Source organism: Gambusia affinis, linkage group LG02, assembly GCF_019740435.1.
Source record: "Gambusia affinis linkage group LG02, SWU_Gaff_1.0, whole genome shotgun sequence".
Taxonomy (NCBI): Eukaryota; Metazoa; Chordata; class Actinopteri; order Cyprinodontiformes; family Poeciliidae; genus Gambusia; species Gambusia affinis.
The window spans coordinates 2,260,535-2,282,875 of record NC_057869.1 but is presented as its reverse complement, the minus strand read 5'-3'; the positions used below and the strand labels follow the sequence as shown (position 1 = coordinate 2,282,875).

General features: G+C 38.1%; 2 protein-coding genes across 2 annotated transcripts; one reads left to right on the top strand and one right to left on the bottom strand.

Moving 5' to 3' along the window:
- Nucleotides 1-3,938: 3,938 nt before the first annotated feature.
- ctsd (cathepsin D) lies at nt 3,939-12,449 on the top strand. The gene is made up of 9 exons (XM_044105503.1): nt 3,939-4,152; nt 7,092-7,248; nt 8,658-8,781; nt 8,850-8,968; nt 9,224-9,423; nt 10,199-10,321; nt 11,168-11,312; nt 11,635-11,733; nt 11,940-12,449. Exons 1-9 carry the CDS (start codon nt 4,091-4,093, stop codon nt 12,099-12,101), a joined length of 1,191 nt encoding a protein of 396 aa, XP_043961438.1. The 5' UTR covers nt 3,939-4,090; the 3' UTR covers nt 12,102-12,449.
- Nucleotides 12,450-12,843: 394 nt separating this feature from the next.
- Nucleotides 12,844-21,067, bottom strand: cdhr5a (cadherin-related family member 5a). Its single transcript, XM_044105490.1, has 14 exons — nt 20,911-21,067; nt 19,643-19,815; nt 19,472-19,531; nt 19,300-19,389; nt 19,140-19,226; nt 18,220-18,324; nt 17,968-18,153; nt 17,324-17,414; nt 16,410-16,507; nt 16,105-16,311; nt 15,512-15,625; nt 14,758-14,824; nt 14,518-14,678; nt 12,844-13,795 (listed from the first exon to the last, which is right to left on the bottom strand). The coding sequence occupies exons 1-14, from the start codon at nt 20,999-21,001 to the stop codon at nt 13,244-13,246; spliced, it is 2,082 nt and encodes a 693-aa protein (XP_043961425.1). The 5' UTR covers nt 21,002-21,067; the 3' UTR covers nt 12,844-13,243.
- Nucleotides 21,068-22,341: the final 1,274 nt, after the last annotated feature.

Below are 22,341 nucleotides of genomic sequence, written 5' to 3'. Positions count from 1 at the left end.
CATCTCTAAAAGGTTCATTTATTTCCACTTCTGTGCTTGTTGTATCAAACGAAACCAGTCAGAGGCTTGCCTGCAGAGTTGTTGGGTTTCTAATCAAAAAAACTCCAAGTAAACATTTAATAAAGTCACGTTGACAAAACAGGAAATTATTTATTCAGACAACAGGAACTTCCTCCAGCATGATCAGAGGAATTTATTGAACTTAAGTTGTAAATGGCATCTTATTATGATGAAAAAACATTTTAAAAACAGCAGGATACAGCAAATTAATTCTGTTTTATACTAAACTCATTTAAAAAGAGTCTTTTTCTGGTTTGAATAAACCAGCAAGGAACAATCCGTTTGGTTTATTTGTTCAGTTATTTCATTGTAAAACTTTATTTATTCATCATTAAATCAAGTGGCATTAAGGCCACTCTGAAAAATTGACGGTTGTCGTCAATGTCAACAATTGTCATTCGCTAATTATAGATGCATATTATCCAACCCTTTAACTTATTTTAATCCCATTTCATAATGGAGTGTTAAAAAAGTTACATATAACTAAATCAAGTTGATTCTATGGTCTGCATTTAATAAATCGCATTTTAGTCAAAAACTGTACATTTTTAATTAAAGAAAACATTTTTCAAAAGACGGATAGACATATGAGTTCATTGTCTTGTGCGTCAGATATATGACAGTACCAGAAACATGCACTTGCAAGGGTTCCTGTTGGAACCTTTATATGTAAAAAAAAATAATAAATGATTCAGTTAAAATTTTTAACATGTTAAAATCTGTTATTTTAACATAAATAGATGTTACTAATGAATCAAAAGTAACATTTTAGAATATTACTGTCTCGTTGGATTAATTAAAGTTTTGGCCCTAGCTAACTGCTTGACGGTGGTCTGAGTGAAAACAGATACTATGTGTGCAAAATAATTACTTTTATCTCTAGAAATGTAAAGATATTATTGTGAAATTCTGGTCATATTTTTAAAAAATTCCGGGGAACCATTGATTTGGTTGACCATTTATGTCGAGTTTGGTTAAGTTTCTGGTGAGATCAAAATGCAGACTGGAGTTGAAGGTTGTCATGAAATACATAATTTTGGAGATAAAACTGTAATAAAAACAGAAAACCATAAAGCTAAGGAGGGAAATGAGAACTGCACAACTTAAATTAAATTTCCTGAGGGACTCTGGAAATGACAAAAGGGACCAGAAGAGCTAATCAAAGGATGCAGCTGGGAAGAAAGAAGAGGAGAACCAAAGGGAATGAAAAGAAAAATTTTTAATATTTTAAAAGTCAAAATAGGTTAATTGATCTGGATATTGCTGCTGGTTTGTGGATGTTTGTGTTGTGATGGACTGCATATCCTTCAGAATAAAACTCCGGTTTAAAACATTGTTGTGGTTTCCAGTGCTGAGGTTTCTCCTAATTTAAAGCACAACATGAATCACTGGCTTGTGATTCATGTTCCTTTTTTTGTTTCTATTTGATGTTCTCACGATTTTCCAAACCTGTCAAGTCAACACTTTTACTGCTCTGAGTGCAGTTTGGCTTCACATGATTGGTGCGTTTGTGCAATTCTGTGGTCTCATGTTGCTGTGAAAGCTTTCATTATGACAGAAAACAAATGCAAGTCACTGTCACACTGTGTCAGACCTTTTTGTTGAGTCACTTTTTACAGTTTGTCCTTTTCCTTTCAGACTGTTGCCCTGTTGTTCCAGTTGGACAGTTTATGAAAACCAACTTCAGGTAAACATCTTATTTAGATAAGATGTTTCATACTTTGCAAATTGTTTCAATGTTTATGTAGCTAAATAGCTACAGCTATAACACTGAAATGTTAAGCTAATATTTAGCTAATGTTTAACATTAAGCTAAATCTTAGATCATTTTTTTTATATCCAAGATAAACATTTATCAAATCTAAACAGATTTAGATCTGTTTATCTAAATCTTAGACAAACATGTTTATCTAAGATTTTGCTAATCATCTAGCGACAACTATAACACTGAAACATTAAGCTAAAGATTTAAATACTCAGTTACCAGTTAGCTACCAGTTAGCTACAGCTATAACACTGAAATATTAAGCTGAATGTGCAAATATTTAGCTAAATATATGGTGAACATCTAGCTAATTATTTAGCTAGCTAAACATTTAACACAAAGCATTTTCTTAACTGTCTCATTCAAACAGAGCTCCTTCTTCTACATCTACAATTATGCTTTGCTTTGTGTTTCACTGGAGTTTGCTGCATTTTTACTGATACTGTTGCATTAATACACAACATCCAGCAGATACAAGTGATGGATGGCTGGATGTTGTCTAACCGCTGAATGATACAGCAGCTATTATTCTTTTAAATACCTGGGTGTCTTTTTAATATTACAGAAAGATCCTGTAAAACATAAGGAACTATTCAAACAATCAGATGATTTTGACGGTACACAGTGAGATGTATCTGTAGGGCGAGGCAGCCACTCGCTGTTCAGTCCTCAGCATTACAAGGCAACGGTTTCACTCTGGAAAAACTGCGGCTTCAGCGGTGCTGGTTAATGATTTACATCCCAAAGGGCTTGAGATAAAATGTTTAAAATAGAAAAGGTAGATCAAGGACTCATTTTTCACACCAAACAACCTGTTTGTTCGTCTTACTACAAAAATGCAGCAGAAAATGATTCAACAGTAAAACAGACAAAACCTTACTGGATAAAACTAAATATCCTACCAGATATGTATTAGCTGTAAATAAATGGAAAATATAGAATAATTGCTGCTTTGTCTAATGCATACCTACCTTTTTTAATGTCTGCATATATTTTCCCATATTGTTGGTATTTCTCCACTGGAGGAATTCGCTGCAAACATGTCAGATATGATATATAATGTCTTCTGTAGGTTAATTATTTTTTATCATGCTTTCCCATATCACTGATTCTTTGAATTCATCAAGTATTTGAGTTTTATCTTAGCGACATTTTGTGACATATAGTGATTGTTTACAGTCAGAAAGGCTTAACAGAAAAACAAAATTAGTCAAATTTGGCAAATCACATTATTCATTATAGTTCACTTCAAGAAAAAAATTAGTTTTTTTCTTGAAAACTTTTATTTTCATTTACAATTTTTTTCATTTAATTCCATGTGTCATAATATTAAGAGAAACAGAAAATTTGGTCAGACCAAGAAAATGGGACTTAAAATAAAATAATAAAAAAGAAGATTTTTCTTTTCTTTTTGTCTTTCAGGGCTTCCATAGTTTTCATAACTTATGTTGAAAAAAATTGGTTTGGAAACATGTGTCTGCCCTGAATTAGTTATTTTATAATCATTTTATTTACACCTTTTTTTATTTTTCTCTCTAAAATAGCATATTTTGCACATAATTTTAAATATTTTCATCTGATTATTTTTGTCCAAATAAAGTGTTATTAACTTTCTATCTTTAGTTAAATTTAGAAAATACTTTACTTTTAAGAATTTTTTTAAATTTTTTTTTTTCAGTCAGACACTTTTTACTTTTACTTGAGTAAAATTATGTTGAAGGAAGAACTGCTACTCTTACTCAAATACAATGTTTGGGTACTTTACCCAATTGAGGATTATATTGCGAAATTGCGGAGCTCATTCCTGGCGGCACAATGTGATGTCAAAGGTCGTTGCATTTAATCTTTCTAACTAGGAATTTGGAAATATTATCTTCCAAGAATATTTCCAAATTTGGAAAACGACATTTTTATTTTGTGCCTGTATTTTCGTTAATTCTGTTGATTGTTTGCTTTTTTCATACAACAAAAAGAAAATAGGATTAATTAGTTTTAGCGCTGTTACTTTGTTAGTTCGATTGTGTTATATCCTAAATCACATCATTTTTTGTATGTTTTTCTAGCCTTCCTGTTGGCCTTTCCCTGTTTTTTTTCCTCAGCTAAAGACAGGAAGTAAAGAAAAGAAGAACCGTTGGTGACGTCACCGCCGTGCTGTTTCGGAGGCACGTGACGCTGACTGGGTCAGCTGATAAAAGTCGGGTGTTTGTCGACAACAAGCTCGAAGTGCTCAGTCATTGTGGTTCTTCTGGTCCCGGTTCTGGCACAATGAGGAGCCTGGTCGTGTTAGTGTTGGCGGCGTTAGCCTTGACGAACGACGCCCTAGTTCGGTAAGTAAAACAAACAAACAAACAAACGTTTAGTCCGTTTAGTCTATCAGTTTAAAACGACCTTAAAACCTATAAAGTTCGAGCTAACAGCGTTAGCAGCAATTTACGCAAGGTTAACTGTGTCACATTAACGGTCACTCTGGTGGTTCTAAAGCTTTATTTGGTGGTTTGTCTGCTAATGTCTCCCTCTGTGGTCACCTGACCGGCTGTTTGTCTCAACAAGCCCAGCTAATCTTGTGACATGAAGCTGAAGCCGTTAGCTGACACTTTGTCTCACAGTTTCAACAAAGAAGCACATAAAGTAGATTAAATAACATTAAGCAGGTGTGAGTCTTTTAACGGAGAGTCTGTTTCGGTTTATTTTACTAAATATGGTTTTGAATTTACAGTAACGGGCGAAAAGGGGATTTTATTTTCAATCTAGAGCTGCAAAACACCTACAAGAAGGTGTCCTCAGTCCCTCCCCTGCGTCATTTCCTTTTGTCTGGGGACAGGTTACTGAGGTACCGGGTCCAAATGGGAATCTCAAACATCCCTCTCATGGTACCATCCTCTAAACCAGCCAAGTCAGAAGAGATTATGTAATCTTTCCATGAAATTCAGTGTCTGCATCTTGGTTTATTCCCAGTTGAACCTACTGAGAATTGGGCGTCTTGGCAAAATTTGCTAAAACGATTATGTTGGTACACAAGTTTTAATCTGAAAGAGCATTAACAGATCTTGTGTGCTGATTAAAAATGTTTCTGTGACTAATAATGAGAATAAACTGTAACTAGGGCCAAAGCAGGGCCTTTTGGGGCTCAGGGACCCACTTCCTGTTAAAACCAACAACACAACAAATGATGTTCAATTCAGGTTTGTTTTAATCTGGAAGGGGAGTCTGAGTTTAACTGGCTAAGCCTAAAATAATCTAGAATAATTGGTTATTTGGCTGAGATGTAATTGAAAACCAAATGAAGTTCAAACACAAAGGAAAGGTAAAACTTGTCTTGATTGTAACTATGGTAACAACAATCAAATTATTATTGAGTGAAGTTTAAACAATTAAATATTGTAATCTATACTGAAAACAAATTAAGTTGCATATTCTGATTCTTAATAAACATCTTTATGGTAATAAAAGTGACAGAATATTCTGCCTTGAAACAAAAGACATTCAGCTGATGTTTTTCCAACCGTTGCAACAAAAACAACGAAATTAAGATGAATGCTATTTCCATTTTTTGATTAATTTCAAATACTCATAATCTTTGGTGTGTACATAGCTACTTTTAAATTCTTAAAACCTCTTTCTGCTCCTCCTACGGTAAAGCACAATTATTCTTGCTAAACCAAAAGTTGCCATAATACAATAAAATGAGTAACATGACTGATTTAGCAAGTAGATATGGACTTCTCTACAAATTTATCTTGGCAGGAAACCACGAACTGCCGCAGCTACTGAAAACCGTTTGCTTGAGGCGACTGTTGCAGCCAGTGACTGAATCCACCAATACGAGCAGAAACGGCCACAGTGTCACTGATCCCAGCTATTCCTAATTCACAATCAATAATTTATATACTTTGTTTTTGCTGGGGTTTACTTTTAGTTCTGTGCATCTTTGAAACCTTCTGCAGACCTTTTGGTGCAGCGAAGCAGCAGCTCTACTCTGGGGAAAAAAACCCTCATTTCTAAACGCTTCCTGTTTTAAGGTCTTTCCAAACCGTTTTATATATTGCTATTTTTTATTATCACACAGAGGGGCTGACTTTTAAAACATGAACCCGAACAATAAAATGTCTTCCTACTGACCTCATGATGATGTGATCATCCTTATTGTTTTAAGAGGTAAAACTCAACATCAGACTGAGGAAGATAAAGTTTCAGCTGACTGTTTTTAGGTGTGTAGTAACTGGGTCAGCTGTGAAAATGGGGACAAATGTCAGTCAGGTTATCATGTTGTGGTTTTTTAACCTGAAACAAAAGAGATGTGTAGCTTTAAAGGTGTGATGGTGGTTTTCAAAAAGACTTCTATAAGCAACTCTACAGATAAAGATCTGTCAAAATGTTGTCCAAAAATATAACACTTTGACTCAAATGTTAATGAATTAAATGTTATGAGGCATTTTTGAGTATAAATCCAAAGGTGTTGACCGATTCTAATCTCTAGTTTTGTGTTTTATCCTGGTTTATTTTGTACACAGCAACAGTGAATCACAAATGTCAATTTAAAATCGCAAACACCTTTAAAGAACATCAGCGAAAATGTTTTTATGCATTCTCAACTCTACAAAAAACTGAGAATCAGTGTGTTAACAAAACAGACCTTTATTAATCAGATTACCAACAAAAAAAGACACAATTAAAACTATTGGATGATTTTATTATCTTAACTCAAATTGTACCAGTAGGTTTTTATTTTCCTCCTTATGAAAAGTTTCTGTTTGTCTTGGAAGCCCACATTTCACCTTTTCTGCTCTTGCATTTTGCAGTTAAGTTTGACGGATTTGTATCCTAAAGAAAAAGATGAAAACCTAAGATTTATAAGTGTCTCAATAATTCAATCGTATAAATTAATAAAGGTTTGTTTCCATTTGCATGGTTTATTGTTTTTCTCTTTCTACCAAAAACTGGATGACTAAAGTCCTCAGTCTGGGGAATTTGTCTGAACTGAACCTGTTTTTAAGGACATCTTTGTTTGGAGATTATATAATGTATTGTCGTTTCTGTTTTGGTTACTTTGGATATTTAAAAGGTTTTCCAGTGTTAAATGTTCATCAGAATTTAAAGTTTGCAGGTTGCACCATGGAGATAAATTGGGAGGAAGTAGCTCACATCTTTGGGGGGTTTTTTGTTGTTTTTTTGGGGCATAAATGTTGCTGTCAGTTCAGCTTTTGCTTCATTGTGGAAACTGGAGTAAAATGTAGCAGTTTCTAAATTAAACTTTTGTTTGGTTCAGAATTCCCTTGAAGAAATTCCGTTCAATCCGACGCGAACTGACCGACTCGGGAAGAAGAGCCGACGAGCTGCTGGCCGACAGACACTCCCTGAAGTACAACCTGGGCTTCCCGTCCAGTAATGGACCCACTCCAGAAATGCTGAAGAACTACATGGATGTAAGCATGTCTGCGTCTCTAAAGCTGCGGCCTGGAAATCCTCCAGCCGTTTTGTTTCAGCCGAGCTGAAGAACAACGGCTCGGTTGTTGCTGAATTATGCAACGTTTCCAGAAAACCCGATAAAGGGCTGAAACTCTGGGAATGTGTGACAGTTTCTGATCAGTGGATGGTTTGTTTACTCTGAGGCTGCAGAATAATAGATGATCACAACTTTTAGATCAAGGATGTCCAAAGTGTGGCTCGGGGGCAGTTTGTGGCCCCTGAAAGTATTTTGTTTGGCCCCTGAGCACAAGTCAAGAATGGTTTTAAAAAAAAATTGGGCCACAATATAGAAAACAATTGAGCCAAAAATTTGGAAATTGTCTTTTTTTGTTTTTGTTTTTAATAAGGCAACAATCTGAAACCATTGTCATGTTTTGGGTCTTTAGTGATACACAGATTTTCATAAAAGAAAATAATTGAGCAGGTAAAACAAAAAGTAACTTTTCCATTTTCAGTTTAATGAACTTTGTGTCCCGCCAGCAGTTCAAAGTTTTGTCTCCCAGCAGAAAAACTTGACATGTGGATCATTGATGTATTGAAAATATAATCTAAACGCATCAAGTGATCGAAATGATTGTTTACATGATCAATTTTAAGTTTCTGCAATGCAAACACTTTTTTGTCCACTGAATTCTTCTTTAAATATAAATATTTTCTACAAATGTGTTTATCAAAAAGACTTTTGGTTTATAATTTTTCCTTCCACCTTTAAGAAAATCTAAATTTTATTTATTGTTAAAGTAATACAATTAATTCTACACTAAAGTATTTTCTTTTTAAAAACTTCACTCTAAATGACTACAGTTTATAATAATTTTATTAACTTTACATTAATTTATCATTAAATGACTAAAGTTGCTCTTTTTTTTAAGCTTATGTTGAAGTTTTTCCCACTTATTAAAATATTCATAATGAAGCTTGATTAGTATTTTATTAATTATGTTACAGCTTCATACATTTTTAGTTTGCTATTTGAACATTTTATTTTTGAATTATCTCGGTAGAAGCTGCGTTTCAGGGGTAATTCTCCTGGAGGGAGAAACTTTTAATTTTTTTTTTTTTGCAGACTGAGTTACATTCTCTGCTCTCTGGGAAACTTAAGCAGAAGTGAAAACTCATCATGCAATAAATCCGAATCCACTTCTCCATTTTGCGTTTGAGAAACTCTGAGCATGACTCGACAGAAACGCAGCGTTTGGTCACATGAAGCAGAAATCTGGCGGCGCTCATGAGTCATGGTTTCCTTTCTGTAGTTCCTCCTCATGTTGTAGCGGTTTGACCCGCGTCGTCCGCTGCTGTGAAAACGGGTCAAACTGGTTGATTAATTATTAATCCTGCTCCGTTTGACCTTGTTTTCCCCGACCAGGCTCAGTATTACGGGGAGATCAGTCTGGGCACGCCCCCCCAGCCGTTCACGGTGGTGTTTGACACCGGCTCATCCAACCTGTGGGTCCCCTCCGTTCACTGCTCCCTGATGGACATCGCCTGCCGTGAGTCCGTCTCCTCCGGCACCAAACCCGGAACAAACCGGGAATCTAACCGTCTGTTTTCCTTCCAGTGCTTCACCACAAGTATAACTCAGCTAAATCCAGCACATATGTGAAGAACGGCACCGCCTTCGCCATCCAGTATGGATCTGGCAGTTTGTCCGGATACCTCAGCCAGGATACGTGCACCGTAAGCTCCGCCCACTGCGGATCGGATCAGTACGGCGAGTATCAGGGCCACGCTACAAAAAAACTACAAAATGAGAATGCACTCATGTGAGAGTGAAGTCGTACCATTTTGTGAATCATGACTTGCTGTGAAACCAATATTTCGGCTTTATTCTTGTAATTGAATCATATTTTCCTGGCGTGGCCCTGTCGCTCTGCCGTAGATCAGAGTCGAGTTGTTGCTGTGTGAAACCCGCTGACTCGGCTCTCCCCTCAGATCGGCGACCTCGCCGTGGAGAAGCAGCTGTTCGGCGAAGCCATCAAGCAGCCCGGCATCACCTTCATCGCAGCCAAGTTCGACGGGATCCTGGGCATGGCGTATCCCCGGATCTCTGTGGACGGCGTGGTTCCTGTGTTCGATAACATCATGAACCAGAAGAAGGTGGAGCAGAACGTCTTCTCCTTCTACCTGAACAGGTGAGACGGACGTTTGTCTTCACAGGAATAAAACATCCTGATGTGCAAACGATGGATGAACGGCTCCATTTGGTATGCTAGCTGGTCAGTAATGTAAAGTACAGACTTGGTCTCTTATTAAACTTTTACGGTGACAATTTCAATAACTAAGGAAAAAATAAATACATTTTTTATTAATTATATACTGAAAAAAAAAACCTAAAAATGTGAACTGAATCTCTGGACACTGAAAGATTTCCAGTAACGCTCTAATAGAAAAGGTTGTCCCTCTGTTATCCTGTGAAATGTTACTTTACAGTTAAATATTTCTACTGATTCTAACAAAGCTGCAGCTGGTGATGAAATCATGATTTAAAGATGAACAGGTTCACGTTTCAACCCCAAATAAACAAAATAAATGCAGATCTGACAATTTTGAGCTTCTTGTTCTCCAGCTTTCAGCACTAAGGTGGTGCACTAGCTCCCTCTAGTGGTGCCACAGAAATGACTTATTTAATTTTGAGCTAAAAACCTGCAGTTTCTGTAAACAGACAGACCTTTGTAGGGTTTTTCCATCTTGCATGTAAAATTGAGCTAAATATGACTCCTGTATGCTTTTTTTATTTTATTTTATTTTTTAATGTAAAAACTAATAGTTTTATATTTTTGGACAATGTTCAGCTTCTTATTATTGCTGCTGTCTTAAAGTTTACAGTAGTTTAACTCCACTGAAGGATCATTATCACGCTGTTTAAATGAATAATTTTGGTGAAGTAATCTATTTTGTTCTGCTCAGGAACCCGGACACGGAGCCGGGAGGCGAGCTGCTGCTGGGAGGAACCGACCCGAAATACTACAGCGGAGATTTCCACTACGTCAACATCAGCCGGCAGGCCTACTGGCAGGTCCACATGGACGGGTAAGAGTCAGTCAGTTAAACTAAATCAATTTCTGTTCATCCTTCATTTAAGATGAAAACACCAAATGTTGTTCTCTTTAAGAAAGTAATTATAGTTTATGAAAGCCAACAAAAACTGAAACCCAGAAAACCTTCCAACTGAAATAAAACTGATTAAAGGGGAAGAAACTATAACAGGAACTATATAATGCATTTATGAAACTAAAACATTCTGACATTACAGAAATAATACCCTTCCTCTTTCTGTTTACAAATCTTTTTTTATTTTTTTTAAACCAACACAAACTGTCAGCTGTTGGCAAATTGCAGCACCTTTGCTAGGCTACAAAATGGCGACAGTAAAAAATGGTACAAAACGCAGAAGTCAGTTGGTTATTTAACAATAAATTAATAAAACTTTTTAAAATGACATCTTTTGTCTGCTTATGATGTTTACATAATAACAATACTTGGATCTTTTTTAAATTCTGCAGCTAAAAAAATTAACAAAGGTTTAGAAAAAACTTAAACTGCTACACCTAATAAAAACTAAACAATATTTAACTAATAAAAACATGAAAGGACTCTAAAAACTAAGGATGAGACAAACAAAAGCTCACAACTAAATGAAGCTAAACTATTTTACCCCTGTCCTCTTTCCTACATGTTTGACCTCAAAACTGATCAGCTGCATCGTTGCTAACAGTTTAAATAAGTTTAATGGCTCTTCTTAACAATATTGGTGTTTTTGTACTGTTATCTCTTTGACTTTTTAGAATTGCAACAAACATTTTAATATTTTATGGCACTTTATTTACTCAGATGAGGAAAGTAAAGTTCTGTTTTTAATTTTCTGTTGTGCTCCAGGATGATGATCGGCAGCCAGCTGAGTTTGTGTAAAGGCGGCTGTGAGGCCATCGTGGACACGGGGACGTCTCTGATCACCGGCCCGGCCGCCGAGGTCAGAGCTCTGCAGAAAGCCATCGGCGCGCTGCCGCTCATCCAGGGAGAGGTGAGGAAACGCCGCGGCATGTTTCTGTGGTTTTTATGTGACAAACGCAGAATGGAGACGTGTTGGGGGGAATAATTCTTCACTTTCATGTCTGTAAAACTCTTCAGAGGATACTCTTTCCACAGATTCTCCGTTTATTTTAGGTTTGGATTTAAACCAGTGGTGTCCAATGTTTGTATCTTTATTTTTCTGTTTCGGAGGCTAAAACTGACCAGTTTAAACCAACTGGCAGGCCACAAAATTCATTAAATTAAAATTCAAAACTGTGGGAAAGAATTTTACCTTCTGACCAATAAACATTTTTTATTTTAATGTCTTTCAGTACATGGTGCCCTGTGACAAGGTGCCAACGCTGCCCATCATCACCTTCAACATCGGCGGACAGACCTACACTCTGACTGGAGACCAGTACATCCTCAAGGTGAGTGAACCAGCAGGGGGCGACGGCACCAAACAATCACACTGACTGAGCAGCAGCAGCAGCTCATTTGGATCTAAAGAGTCAAGAGGCCCTAAAACGACTCATTCTGGAGGGATAACCAAACTGAAATATCATCTAAAGATGTAATGAGCATGTTTTGTGTAGACCGTTGACAACGCGTTAACATTTCGCCCTCCGACCTGCAGGAGAGTCAGGCTGGGAAGACCATCTGTCTGAGCGGCTTCATGGCGTTGGACATCCCTCCCCCCGCCGGGCCGCTGTGGATCCTGGGAGACGTTTTCATCGGTCAGTACTACACCGTGTTCGACCGCCAGAACAACCGGGTCGGCTTCGCCAAGTCCAAGTAAAACGAGGCATCCTGCACCTGGAATGCAAGCTGAACACAACGCTCCGGATCTGAGCTGCTTGTTTCCTGTTTCTGTGATCAAAATGTACCTAACCATAGACTTTAGAGCAATCATGCACTGAAGAGGAGTCTGGACCGGTTCTGATGGAGCGTGAAGCAGAACCTGGATGTGATGAGTTGTGTTACGGTATCGATTCGGCTTTTTGAGACATCCAAGTAATTTTCTTTTACATCTTAATCAGGGATTTGTTTTAAAATGTATTAATTAGTGTTTTAAATGGAAGACGGTTTTACTACTGATGTTTTTGTCAAGCTGATTGGGCTCAATAAATTTTTTATTTTAAAAGAACATCTTGTGTTCTGGTTCTGTTCAGGTGTTTAAATAACCTGGTGTTTGTTCAGAGGATGAGCCGTTTCTCCCCAGCACTTTAGTCCACTTCCTGCTTTTGGAGCGACCTCTGGTCTGCTTGGTGTTCACATATACATTAGAACCAAAGCTGTCCAGACAACAGGACCGGAGGTTGGCCCAATGGGTCCGCCAGAACTCACTCTATTTATTTTTTCTGAGTCATTTGTGGGGATTTTTTATTTTTTTTTCCTACTGATCAACTCCCAACTAAATGGCGCCAAACATGGAATCATTTTCAGTTTCTCTGCACATTTGTTTTTAATTTTTCTCTTTAGTCACTGCAAACCATTCTAATATTTGTTTTAAACTTAGGAAAAAAGCATCAAATCCTTTGTACAATGAATTAGGAATTTATTTTTCTGCTGCCTTAAAAACTGAATCAAAAGGAGAAAATTTACACACCAATTTAACACGCAATCATTTTAGACTGTTAAATGTTTAGAATAAATAAATCCTTCAGCTCCTTTTTTTGTTTTGTTTTTTATTATAAAAATTGTCTCCCAACACTTTGAGGAAACGGGCGTCCCAGGTTATCTTCACCTCGCTAACGAGCGTTTCTGGACCCGGTCGGTGACGCCGCGTTTCAGGACCTCCAGATAAAAACTGCTCCGATCTGTGGGTTCCTGTTTGGAAGCAGCTCTGGGAATCCTGGGAACGCCGTCCTGGAAGTGCTGGCCCAGAGTCTGAACTGTATCGTAAAACCAGCAACGTTCAGCTCAGTCTGACCTCTGACCTCAGCGCTCCTCCTCCTTCTTCTCCGAGCCGTCTCCCGGATCCGGCTCGTCGCTCTGGTTCTCCCGCTCCGTCTCCGGGTCTCTGACCGGAGCGGCGGGGTCTCTCACCACCCCCTCCATCTCCACCTCCAGCTCCTCCTCCGTCTCCTCCTCCACCCGGCCCACCGAGTCGGGGATGATCTCCACTTCGATGTCCGAGGAATCCTCGCTCTCCTTGAACCACACCGTCTTCTGGCCCTCCCTGCGGCGCTGCTTGGACAGGATGGTCCTCATGCCGTACTCGTCGCCGTCGCTCCTGCTCCTCCGTACCGACGGGCTCCCCTTGGTGACGTGGTTGGAGTAGACGCCGCAGGTGGAGCAGTGGCGGCTCCGCCTCTCCAGGGGCAGGATGCGGCTCCGGGGCTGGGGGAAGGTGCTCCGCCGCGGCACCACGTTGTTCCAGCGCTTGCCTCGGCTCGGGTCGGCCTCGTTCTGGAATCCGTCGTTGGTGAACTGGAGGGAGTCTCTGTGGCCGGACCGAGGCCGGTCGGCCCGCAGGCAGGGGCCCAGGCACTGCAGGGGTCAACACAGGGGCCCCGCGTTAACCTCTCCACAATATTGGTAAAAAGAAATGTAACTTTTTAAGAAACCTTCAAGTTTTGGGACCATATTAAGAAAAAATTAAATTTTTTATGAGAATTTAGTCGACACCATGAGGATAAAGTCATATTACAAAAAAGGTCAAAATTATAAAAATAGTCACAGTAGTACGAGATTAAAGTAAAAGTTTTACAAAAATAGTCGTATTGCAAGAATAAAGTCGTACAATAACGAAGTCATAACGGGAATAGTAAAAATACCATAAATTTATACAATAAGAACTCAGAATAATAAAGTCATGATGATTTTCTTCTTCTAATTTTATAACTTGATCTTGTAATTTTACTGTTATTTACTCCCCATGCCCTCTGCCTCGTTCTAAAATTGGGAACATTTATTTATTAAGTGAAAGAAAAATTGCACATTTAGATTGTTTTTTTCTTTTCTACAGAAATGTTTTCCACAGAATTTAGATCCAGGGACCAGTATCTTAATATTTATAGTTTTATTTTCTATTCTGCTAAAGTTTTATATTTTCTTCCAGCAAACCAAATCTTTGAGTTTTAGTTTGAACAGAAAAAGCAACCAAAGTCCAAAGAAACATTTCAGAAACCCTGGAGAACAAAGTCTGAAGGAAACTCCTGGGGAGATTTTTTTTTCACTGTTCTTCTGTCTTTTGGATTTTGCAAACTGACCTCACAAATTTTCTCGAGACTCGTGTTTTCCTTCCACAGGCGGGAAATCAAGAAGCCAATCACGATGAGGGAGAGAACCAGGAGAGCCGCCATGATGAGACCGAGCAGCGCCATGTCGCCGGGCCGATAGCCGATGTTGGACGGAGACGGGACGGCCACGGCTGCAGACAAACACAGGCGAGGGCTCAGCGAGTCACTCCAGACAAAACTAGAGCTGAACTTTGAGTGCGTCTGTGTTACCAGGTATGACTTGAACAGAGAGCGCTGCAGTCCCAGACTCTCCTGTGATGGAATCCACGGCTCTGAGCTGCAGCCACAACACTTACAGTCACAACAAAATGGAGCAAAGAGTCTCCTGGCAGCAACGAGCTGGTCAGTACCACGCCGGATTGGCACCATTACGGAGTAGGTTTGCTGCAAAAAAGTCTCAGAAATTCTCTGGAAAAATTTTATAAATTATCTAGAAAAAAAGTATAACAGTTTGAAAAGCTGAACAATTGCTGGAAAAACAGAATTTTTCTAGAGAAAACTTGGAAATTTCTGAGTTGAAAGGCAGTAAAATTACTAGAAAAAAAAAACAATAATTTTGAGCAGTCTCAAATTTTCTATAAAAAAAACTGACATTTCTCTGATTGAAAAGTTGCAAATGAGCCAGAAAAAATCTGAAATATTATAGAAAAAAGACATGAATATTTCTGAGTTAGAAAAGTCGCAAATTTGCTTTTAGAAACTGAAATTTTCTAGAAATAAAAATGGAAATTTCTGAGTTTTAACAGTTTCATAAATTTCTCTGTTTTTTTCTAAAATATCTGAGAAAAATTTATCAAAATGTGAGTTTTTCAGGCTTTTAAAAAAATTTTCTTTGCTTTTCCAATTCAAAAATGCTTTTTTTCCCTACAAACTTTCTGATGTTAATCTAAAAATTTCTGACTCTTTTGGCAGGAATGTACTCCTGTACGTTGGCCGTAACAGCCGTTGTGGATCCGTGGGTCACCTGAAGGGCGAAGGACTCCGTCTTCACCACTCTCTTCAGGATCACGAAGCCATCGGGAGTCACGTTGACGTAGCTGCTGTACTGAACCTCATACTTCATGTCAGGGTTCACACCCTGCACCAAAAACAACAAACAAAGGGTTAAATATCCATGAAACATCAGGATTTAACTAGACTGTAAGTTTAGTTTGTAGCAGTCTGTATCACAGTGGTTTTGAAAAAGCCTCTGACTGAAGCCACTACACTGTGCATCTCTCTCTTCTGTATCACTTTCTCTTTTAAGAGTTTATCAAATTGTATCAATTTCTAAAATTGGAATAAACAATAAATAAAGCAAAAATAAAATTAGCTACACCTGTTTTGTTTACTAGTATGAATCTATTTTGGGAGAACATTCTGCATGTTACTCATTTTATTTTTTAAATTTTTTGTCCAGTAGTTTAGCAGTGTTACGGCTTTGACTGGAAATCCCTGCTGGATATTAATATACAACAAAAACACACTTTATGGGAGATGACTTTTGGTTTATTTTTATGCCACATTATATTTACTAAAGCGGATTTTAATGAGTGTGTGTGAATGGGGGTCACTTACACTAGCGAAGTCTTCGTCGCGGGCTCGGACCCTGAAGGGTCTGTTGGTGGTCCGGTCTCGGAGTATCATGCTCTCTGGGACGGAGTTGCTGTAGATAAATCCCTCGAATCGCTCTTTCTCAAAGCGCGGAGGGTTCCTGCTCTTCTTCATCACCTCTATGGTCACCTGAGTCACTGCAAACTGATCCCTGTTGTTCACCTGCGACGCCTGACGGAGGAAAACTTGTTAAAAATCAGAGCTTCCCATTGTTGGATGATTTTTAAATGATCCCCAGGAAAATGTTGGAGTTTTTTTCCCCGTTTTACCAGGATTGTCAGAATGATTGGGCCAACGACATCTGCAGCTTTGGTCATTGTAATGTTCCCTGTATCTTCATCAATTTGGAATATATTCCCTTCATTTCCTGATGATGAAAGAAAACATAAATCACAAAAAACTCTAAAACTTCCCTAAAAACTGAAAAACAACAAAACTAAGAAATCTTTTTTACAAACCAAAAACTAATTGTACACTTGTATTTATGGAAATATTGAGAAAAATAAACGAAGATTTTGGCTAGTAACTCCTAAGCTAATGAACTAAAGCTAATTGTTAAACTCTGGATTCTTTTTTAAATCTTTTGAAACATTAATGTACTTTAAAAAACAAGTTTATTGTTTTTCTCTAAGTAATGAACCAATAACTTTTGTCATTTAATGAGCTGACTTAAAATGTTTTGTTTTTTAAAATCTAGAGAAAAAGTAAACGCCAGCTAGCTTAGCATGTCTAGTTAGCACCAGCTGCCACGTTTTTAGCTTCTTAATTTATTTGTTTTATTTGGTTGTACTAAATCTAATTCCTGAATGAAACATATTTATGTAAAGATATTTTACTGAAATTTCTGATCAAGACCAGAAACCCAAACTAATTTCTGTTTATTTACTCATTTGGATAGTTTAGCTTTAGAATCAGGGTTGGTTCATGGTTAACGTAGGTTATCAACTTTAATTTGTTTATTAGCTTCATTTGGGCAAAATTTAACCCCATTATATATTATTACCAGTTTGATGCTTTAAATAGATGAGAGAAAATGTTTATTATTATATTCAGTAAATGCCTCCAAAACAGGGATAAAAGAAAACGTTGAAAAATAAATTAGACACTTTTTATAAAATTATCAAGTCAAAAGATGAGACCTGAAAAAATAAAAATAAACACAAGTTAGTCTGTTGGTTCTAACCTCGTAATATCCTGTAGCTGATCGGCTCGCTGCGGTTCCGGTCTCCGTCTCTGGCGAAAACCGGTCCGGGTTCCAGAACCAGCGGGCCTTCCTGTGTTTAAATCAGTCTGGTTTCATTTACGAGCCTCAAACTGATTCCAGCCAGAAATCAAAAGCCTTCTGCTAAAATAACAACTTACTGCTTCCTTTTTAGCGGATCGCTAAAGTTAGAGGCAAACTTCATCATATTTTACAAATATTAAAAACTGATATACGATCTGCAGAATGAAATTAAATAATTTTGATTATAATGTTTCTCACATTTTGTTTCAGATTTTTGTTCTAACCCTGCCAAATGAACTAAGTTCTATTTGTTAGTTGTTGTTGTTGTTGTTTTTTTGTTTGTTTGTTTTGTAAAGTTTTCTAATAATTTAACATTAGAGACAAAATTATTTGACATTTTCTCCCAGCGCTACACGTTAGACAGTAATACTCTCCCACAAAAAGACATTGGCCTGGTTGTGACCCAAACATCATATCTTAAGGTTTGGGTAAAAAAAAAAAAACACAAGAAAAGTAAACATTTGTAATTTTTTTGTTTTAAATAGAGATGTTGTGATATTATAAGACTGCGTCTAGTGTGGATGTTTGCTGCACAGACTCACTTCCTTCTCGGTCAGGTTGACTTTGCCTCTGTAGCCGCCGCTGACGCAAAGCTTGGCCAGTCCTAAGTTTGTCCTGAGACACGGCTGGAACCAGGGCGGCCGGTTGTCCACGTCCCTCACCTGGACCGTGATCATGGCCACGGAGGTGAAGAACGGCTCGTTGGAGGCCGAACCGTTGAACGTGTCCTGGGAGCGGAAGAGAAACGTCAGAGAGCGAACAGAAAGAGAAACAGACCAACGTTTTTCCTGCACCTGAACGTGCAACACCAGAGAGATCTTCTGCACCACATCGTAGTCCAGGAGGCTTTTCACAACGATCTTTGGTGTGTTGATGTTCTCCAGACGGAAATATTTCTCCTGAGAAGTTTGTGTCAAATATTGTCGGTTAGAAGGGTAAATAAGAAAGATCAATTATTTCAAATCCTTTTACACCTTTAAGGGGAATGAAAAACTAGCTGAAAACTGTCAGGACAGATAGTACCACCAAATTAATAATAATCAGAATAACAAATTGTTTAAAGTTTGATTTGCTCCAGCTCTGAGGAGTCCATCAGTTTTCCACAACTCAACTGGATCATTTTCCAAATCTGACGGATTGTGACAACATCTCCTGTTTTCAGAAATCTTGCTACCTCACAGCCTTAAAGGTATATTCTGTAACTTTTAGAGAACCAATCAGAGCCAAGAGGCGGGTCTTAGCGCTGTCAATCACTATCTTGTATGGTGCTGCTCATCCCTCCTCACCCTCTGCTCCTACTACAGCTTCTCCCGTCAGCAGATCTTGTTGTCAATGCTAGGCTAGTTAGCATAGACTCTGATGGCGGTATCATTTACCTGTAACGGTAAGTTGTTTCGCTGCCATTTGCTCATTTAGCAGCGAGTACATGAGGATAGTTGACAGCACTAAGACCCTCCTGGCTCTGATTGGTTTTAACAGATATATAAAAAACATTTTTTAATAAAGTTACAATCTGCACCTTTAATTAGCATTTTATTTCCTTCTTAATGCAGCAAAAAATAATGGGTATTTATATGCAGCAATATGCCAGTGATTTAATCCACATTGTTGACACAAATAACCAGAAGAAAAGGAAAGAGATGTAAATGTACAAATACTATTTTTTTGTTAAATGAATAATAATAAAAACACTAAAAATGGGAGAAAACCTTACAGTTGCAGACTCTAAGCGATAATAAAGCGGCTCTGAATCAACATCCGTTGCTTCTATGAGTCCGATGCTGGAGTTCACTGGAGCGAGCTGCAGGAACACAAGAGTTAGAGCGAAAACGTGACGACATTTTACCAACAGGTGGGAGAAAAACTCCGTCCACCTCGTTCACGTCCAGAACGTAGTGGTTCTGGGCGAAGTTCGGAGGATTATCGTTCACGTTTTCCACCAGAACCTCCACAGACTCGTTCACCTGCAGAGGAGATGGACAGCTGGTTCTGGAGGATGTTCAGTTCAGAACAGGGAACATTTGGCCTGTTGTTGGTTTTACTCACAGATCTGGAGCCGACTTTGCTGCACCTGACCCAAACCACCAGAGTGGGACTGGACAGGGACTGGGAACCAGAACACTGCTGGTTACGTACTCTGATTACTGTCATTTACCAAACTGTGAAAAGGTGTTATTATTATTTCCTGTTAATCCGGGGGATTATTATTGTTCTTACCTCGTAGTCCAGGCCTTTCTTCACCATCAGGACGTTGCCTTTGACGTAGAACAGATCCTCCGGGTTCACCGAGACGCTGAGAGTCGCATCGCTGCTGGAGACGATCTTCACCACCGGGATGTCAGCCGTGCTGTTTTCAGGGACGGTTACCGGACCAGGCGGCACCGTGCAGACTGGGAACGGGACCAGAACCAGTAAACAAAAGAACCAGTAAACAGAAGAACCAGCAGAACCAGTAAACAGAAGAACCAGTAAGCGGCAAAACCAGTAAACATCAGAACCAGTAAACAGAAGAACCAGCAGAACCAGTAAACAGAAGAACCAGTAAGCGGCAAAACCAGTAAACATCAGAACCAGTAAACAGAAGAACCAGCAGAACCAGTAAACAGAAGAACCAGTAAGCGGCAAAACCAGTAAACATCAGAACCAGTAAACAGAAGAACCAGCAGAACCAGTAAACAGAAGAACCAATAAACATCAGAACCAGTAGAACCAGTATGAATAGATGCATCAAGTCTTTTTCCAAACCAAACTGATCAAATTAATCCCCAATAAATAATCAATCAATTGATTCCAGTTGAAGTTTGATCAAATGTCAGCGTTCTATGGAGCAAAATTGGTGCCATAAAGTTTGTTCAGTAGAAAATAAATTATTTATTAAAAAATGTTTCTTAAGAATAAAATTATTTAACTTTTAAATGGAAAAATGTGTTCTAAATAAAATAAACAACTTTTAGCACAAATATCTTAAAGCACTTAAATAAGACAAAACTAACTTACAACTGGTAATAATTCCTTAATAATAATTTTAATAAGTACCAGTTCCACAGGTAGATTACACCAGGTTTCCATATTACTGATTAAATAATAACTAGTCTGTGTTTTAAAATCAATATTAATTGAATTATTTAATTTCCTTTTTGGATCAATAAAGTATTTTTGAACTGAGCTGAATTTTTTGAATTTGCTTAAAACCAGCCCATATATTCTGCTGAAGTCTTACTTTTGTCGTATTTACAGTGAAACCAGATATAGACAGAAAATACTTGGTAAGGTTTTGTGTTTTTGCAGTGAACTATATACACTAAAAAAAGAAACTGCAGCTCCAATAATTTAAAAAAATTTCTGAATTGATCTGAATTTAGCTAAACTCAGACAACAAAGTAAATTTCATCTGAGAAGGTTTTGGTTTTTAGAAGATTTGACCTGTAGAGCCGTGTTTTAAAGGTCAGAGGTCGTCAGCCGGTCGGTGAGCCGTCGGTACTCACGTCTCTGAGCCCAGCACGGCGTGGAAAGGCAGAAGGCAACGATGCATCCGAGCAGAACGTCCGCAGGTCGCTGCTTGGACTTCAGTTCCATGTCCCGGTTCCAGAGGCAGCGGCGAATGAAGTCCAGAGGAGGACGAGGCGCCGTGGTACCAGCTGGTACCGAGCCACATAATGCCCCGTCTGTGCTGCCCGGGGGGAGTGGGAGTCGACTACAGTTGCGGTGTTTGTGACTTCATCTCAGGGCCGCTGTCTGCCAGCAGCAGGCTCCCAGCCTCCCACTGGAATAGCTGCATCTCCTTCAGCCTGCAGAGGAATGTCACCAGCTGGAAACATTCCTGACCCGCTCAAGCAGACATTTTCTTAGCGCCCTCTTTTATTTTGAAACCCGGTGACAATTTGGCCAAGTTTCCTGTTAGTTTAAAAATCCCAACATCACACCAGTCCAGCTGGCGAAAGCGTTACTTAAAGGGCCAGTGTCACGTAAAATCATGAAATTCTCTCATCAAAAACAAACCTGGAGTGTCGCCTTGATTCTTTCATGTTTGTTTGAGAAATCCTTTAATCTCCATGGCAACCGTTCAGCTGTGCAAAACACCTGGTTGAACTAAGCTCCGCCTTTGAGACGCAGCTCCTCCCCCTTTCTCTCAGCTGTGTTGTTTACCTTCCTCATGTTGATTATATTACACTTTGCTTCTTCTTGGAGACACATATTCTCACCATATCATTCATTAATTTATGAATGTCACAGTTCCAAGCTAAATATTGAATCAGAAAGATAAATATTTAGTTCAGAACCTAAATATTTACTTTGGTGATAAATATGTAGCTTTTGTCTCAAGCTAACATTTATCTGGAAAGCTCAACATTTTTGGCTGACTCTAAATATTTAGCTTCAAACAAAGCATTTAGTTTTTAAACAGAATATTTTAAAACTAAATAAATATTGCATGTTTAGTTATTAATCTGAATATTTACTTTGGAGATAAATATTTAAATTTCTTGCTAAGTAAATATTGAGATTCCAAATAAGTATTTAGTTCATAAACTGTTTACATACTAAGCTAAATTTTTTAACTTGGAGCTAAGTATTGAGCAGGTTTTAGCTTACTAACTACATCTTTACATTGGAGGTAAGTATTTATTCTAGAAAGTAAATATTTAGTTGGTGAGTTAAGTATTTGACTTGAAGGTAAATATTCAGGTTTCTAGCTCAATATTTAGCTTCAGGTTATATATTTAGACGAACTAAATATATAATATTTTTTATGTTTTGTGGTTTAAAAGGCAACTAAAGATAAACTTCTCCAACTGTAAAGCACGGTGGTGGAACTATCATACTTTGGCCATACTTCGAACAGCTTGAGCATGACATGTGGACGGATTTAGCAAACAAAATGAAGGATTTGAACAAAAACAAAACCACTTCCTGTT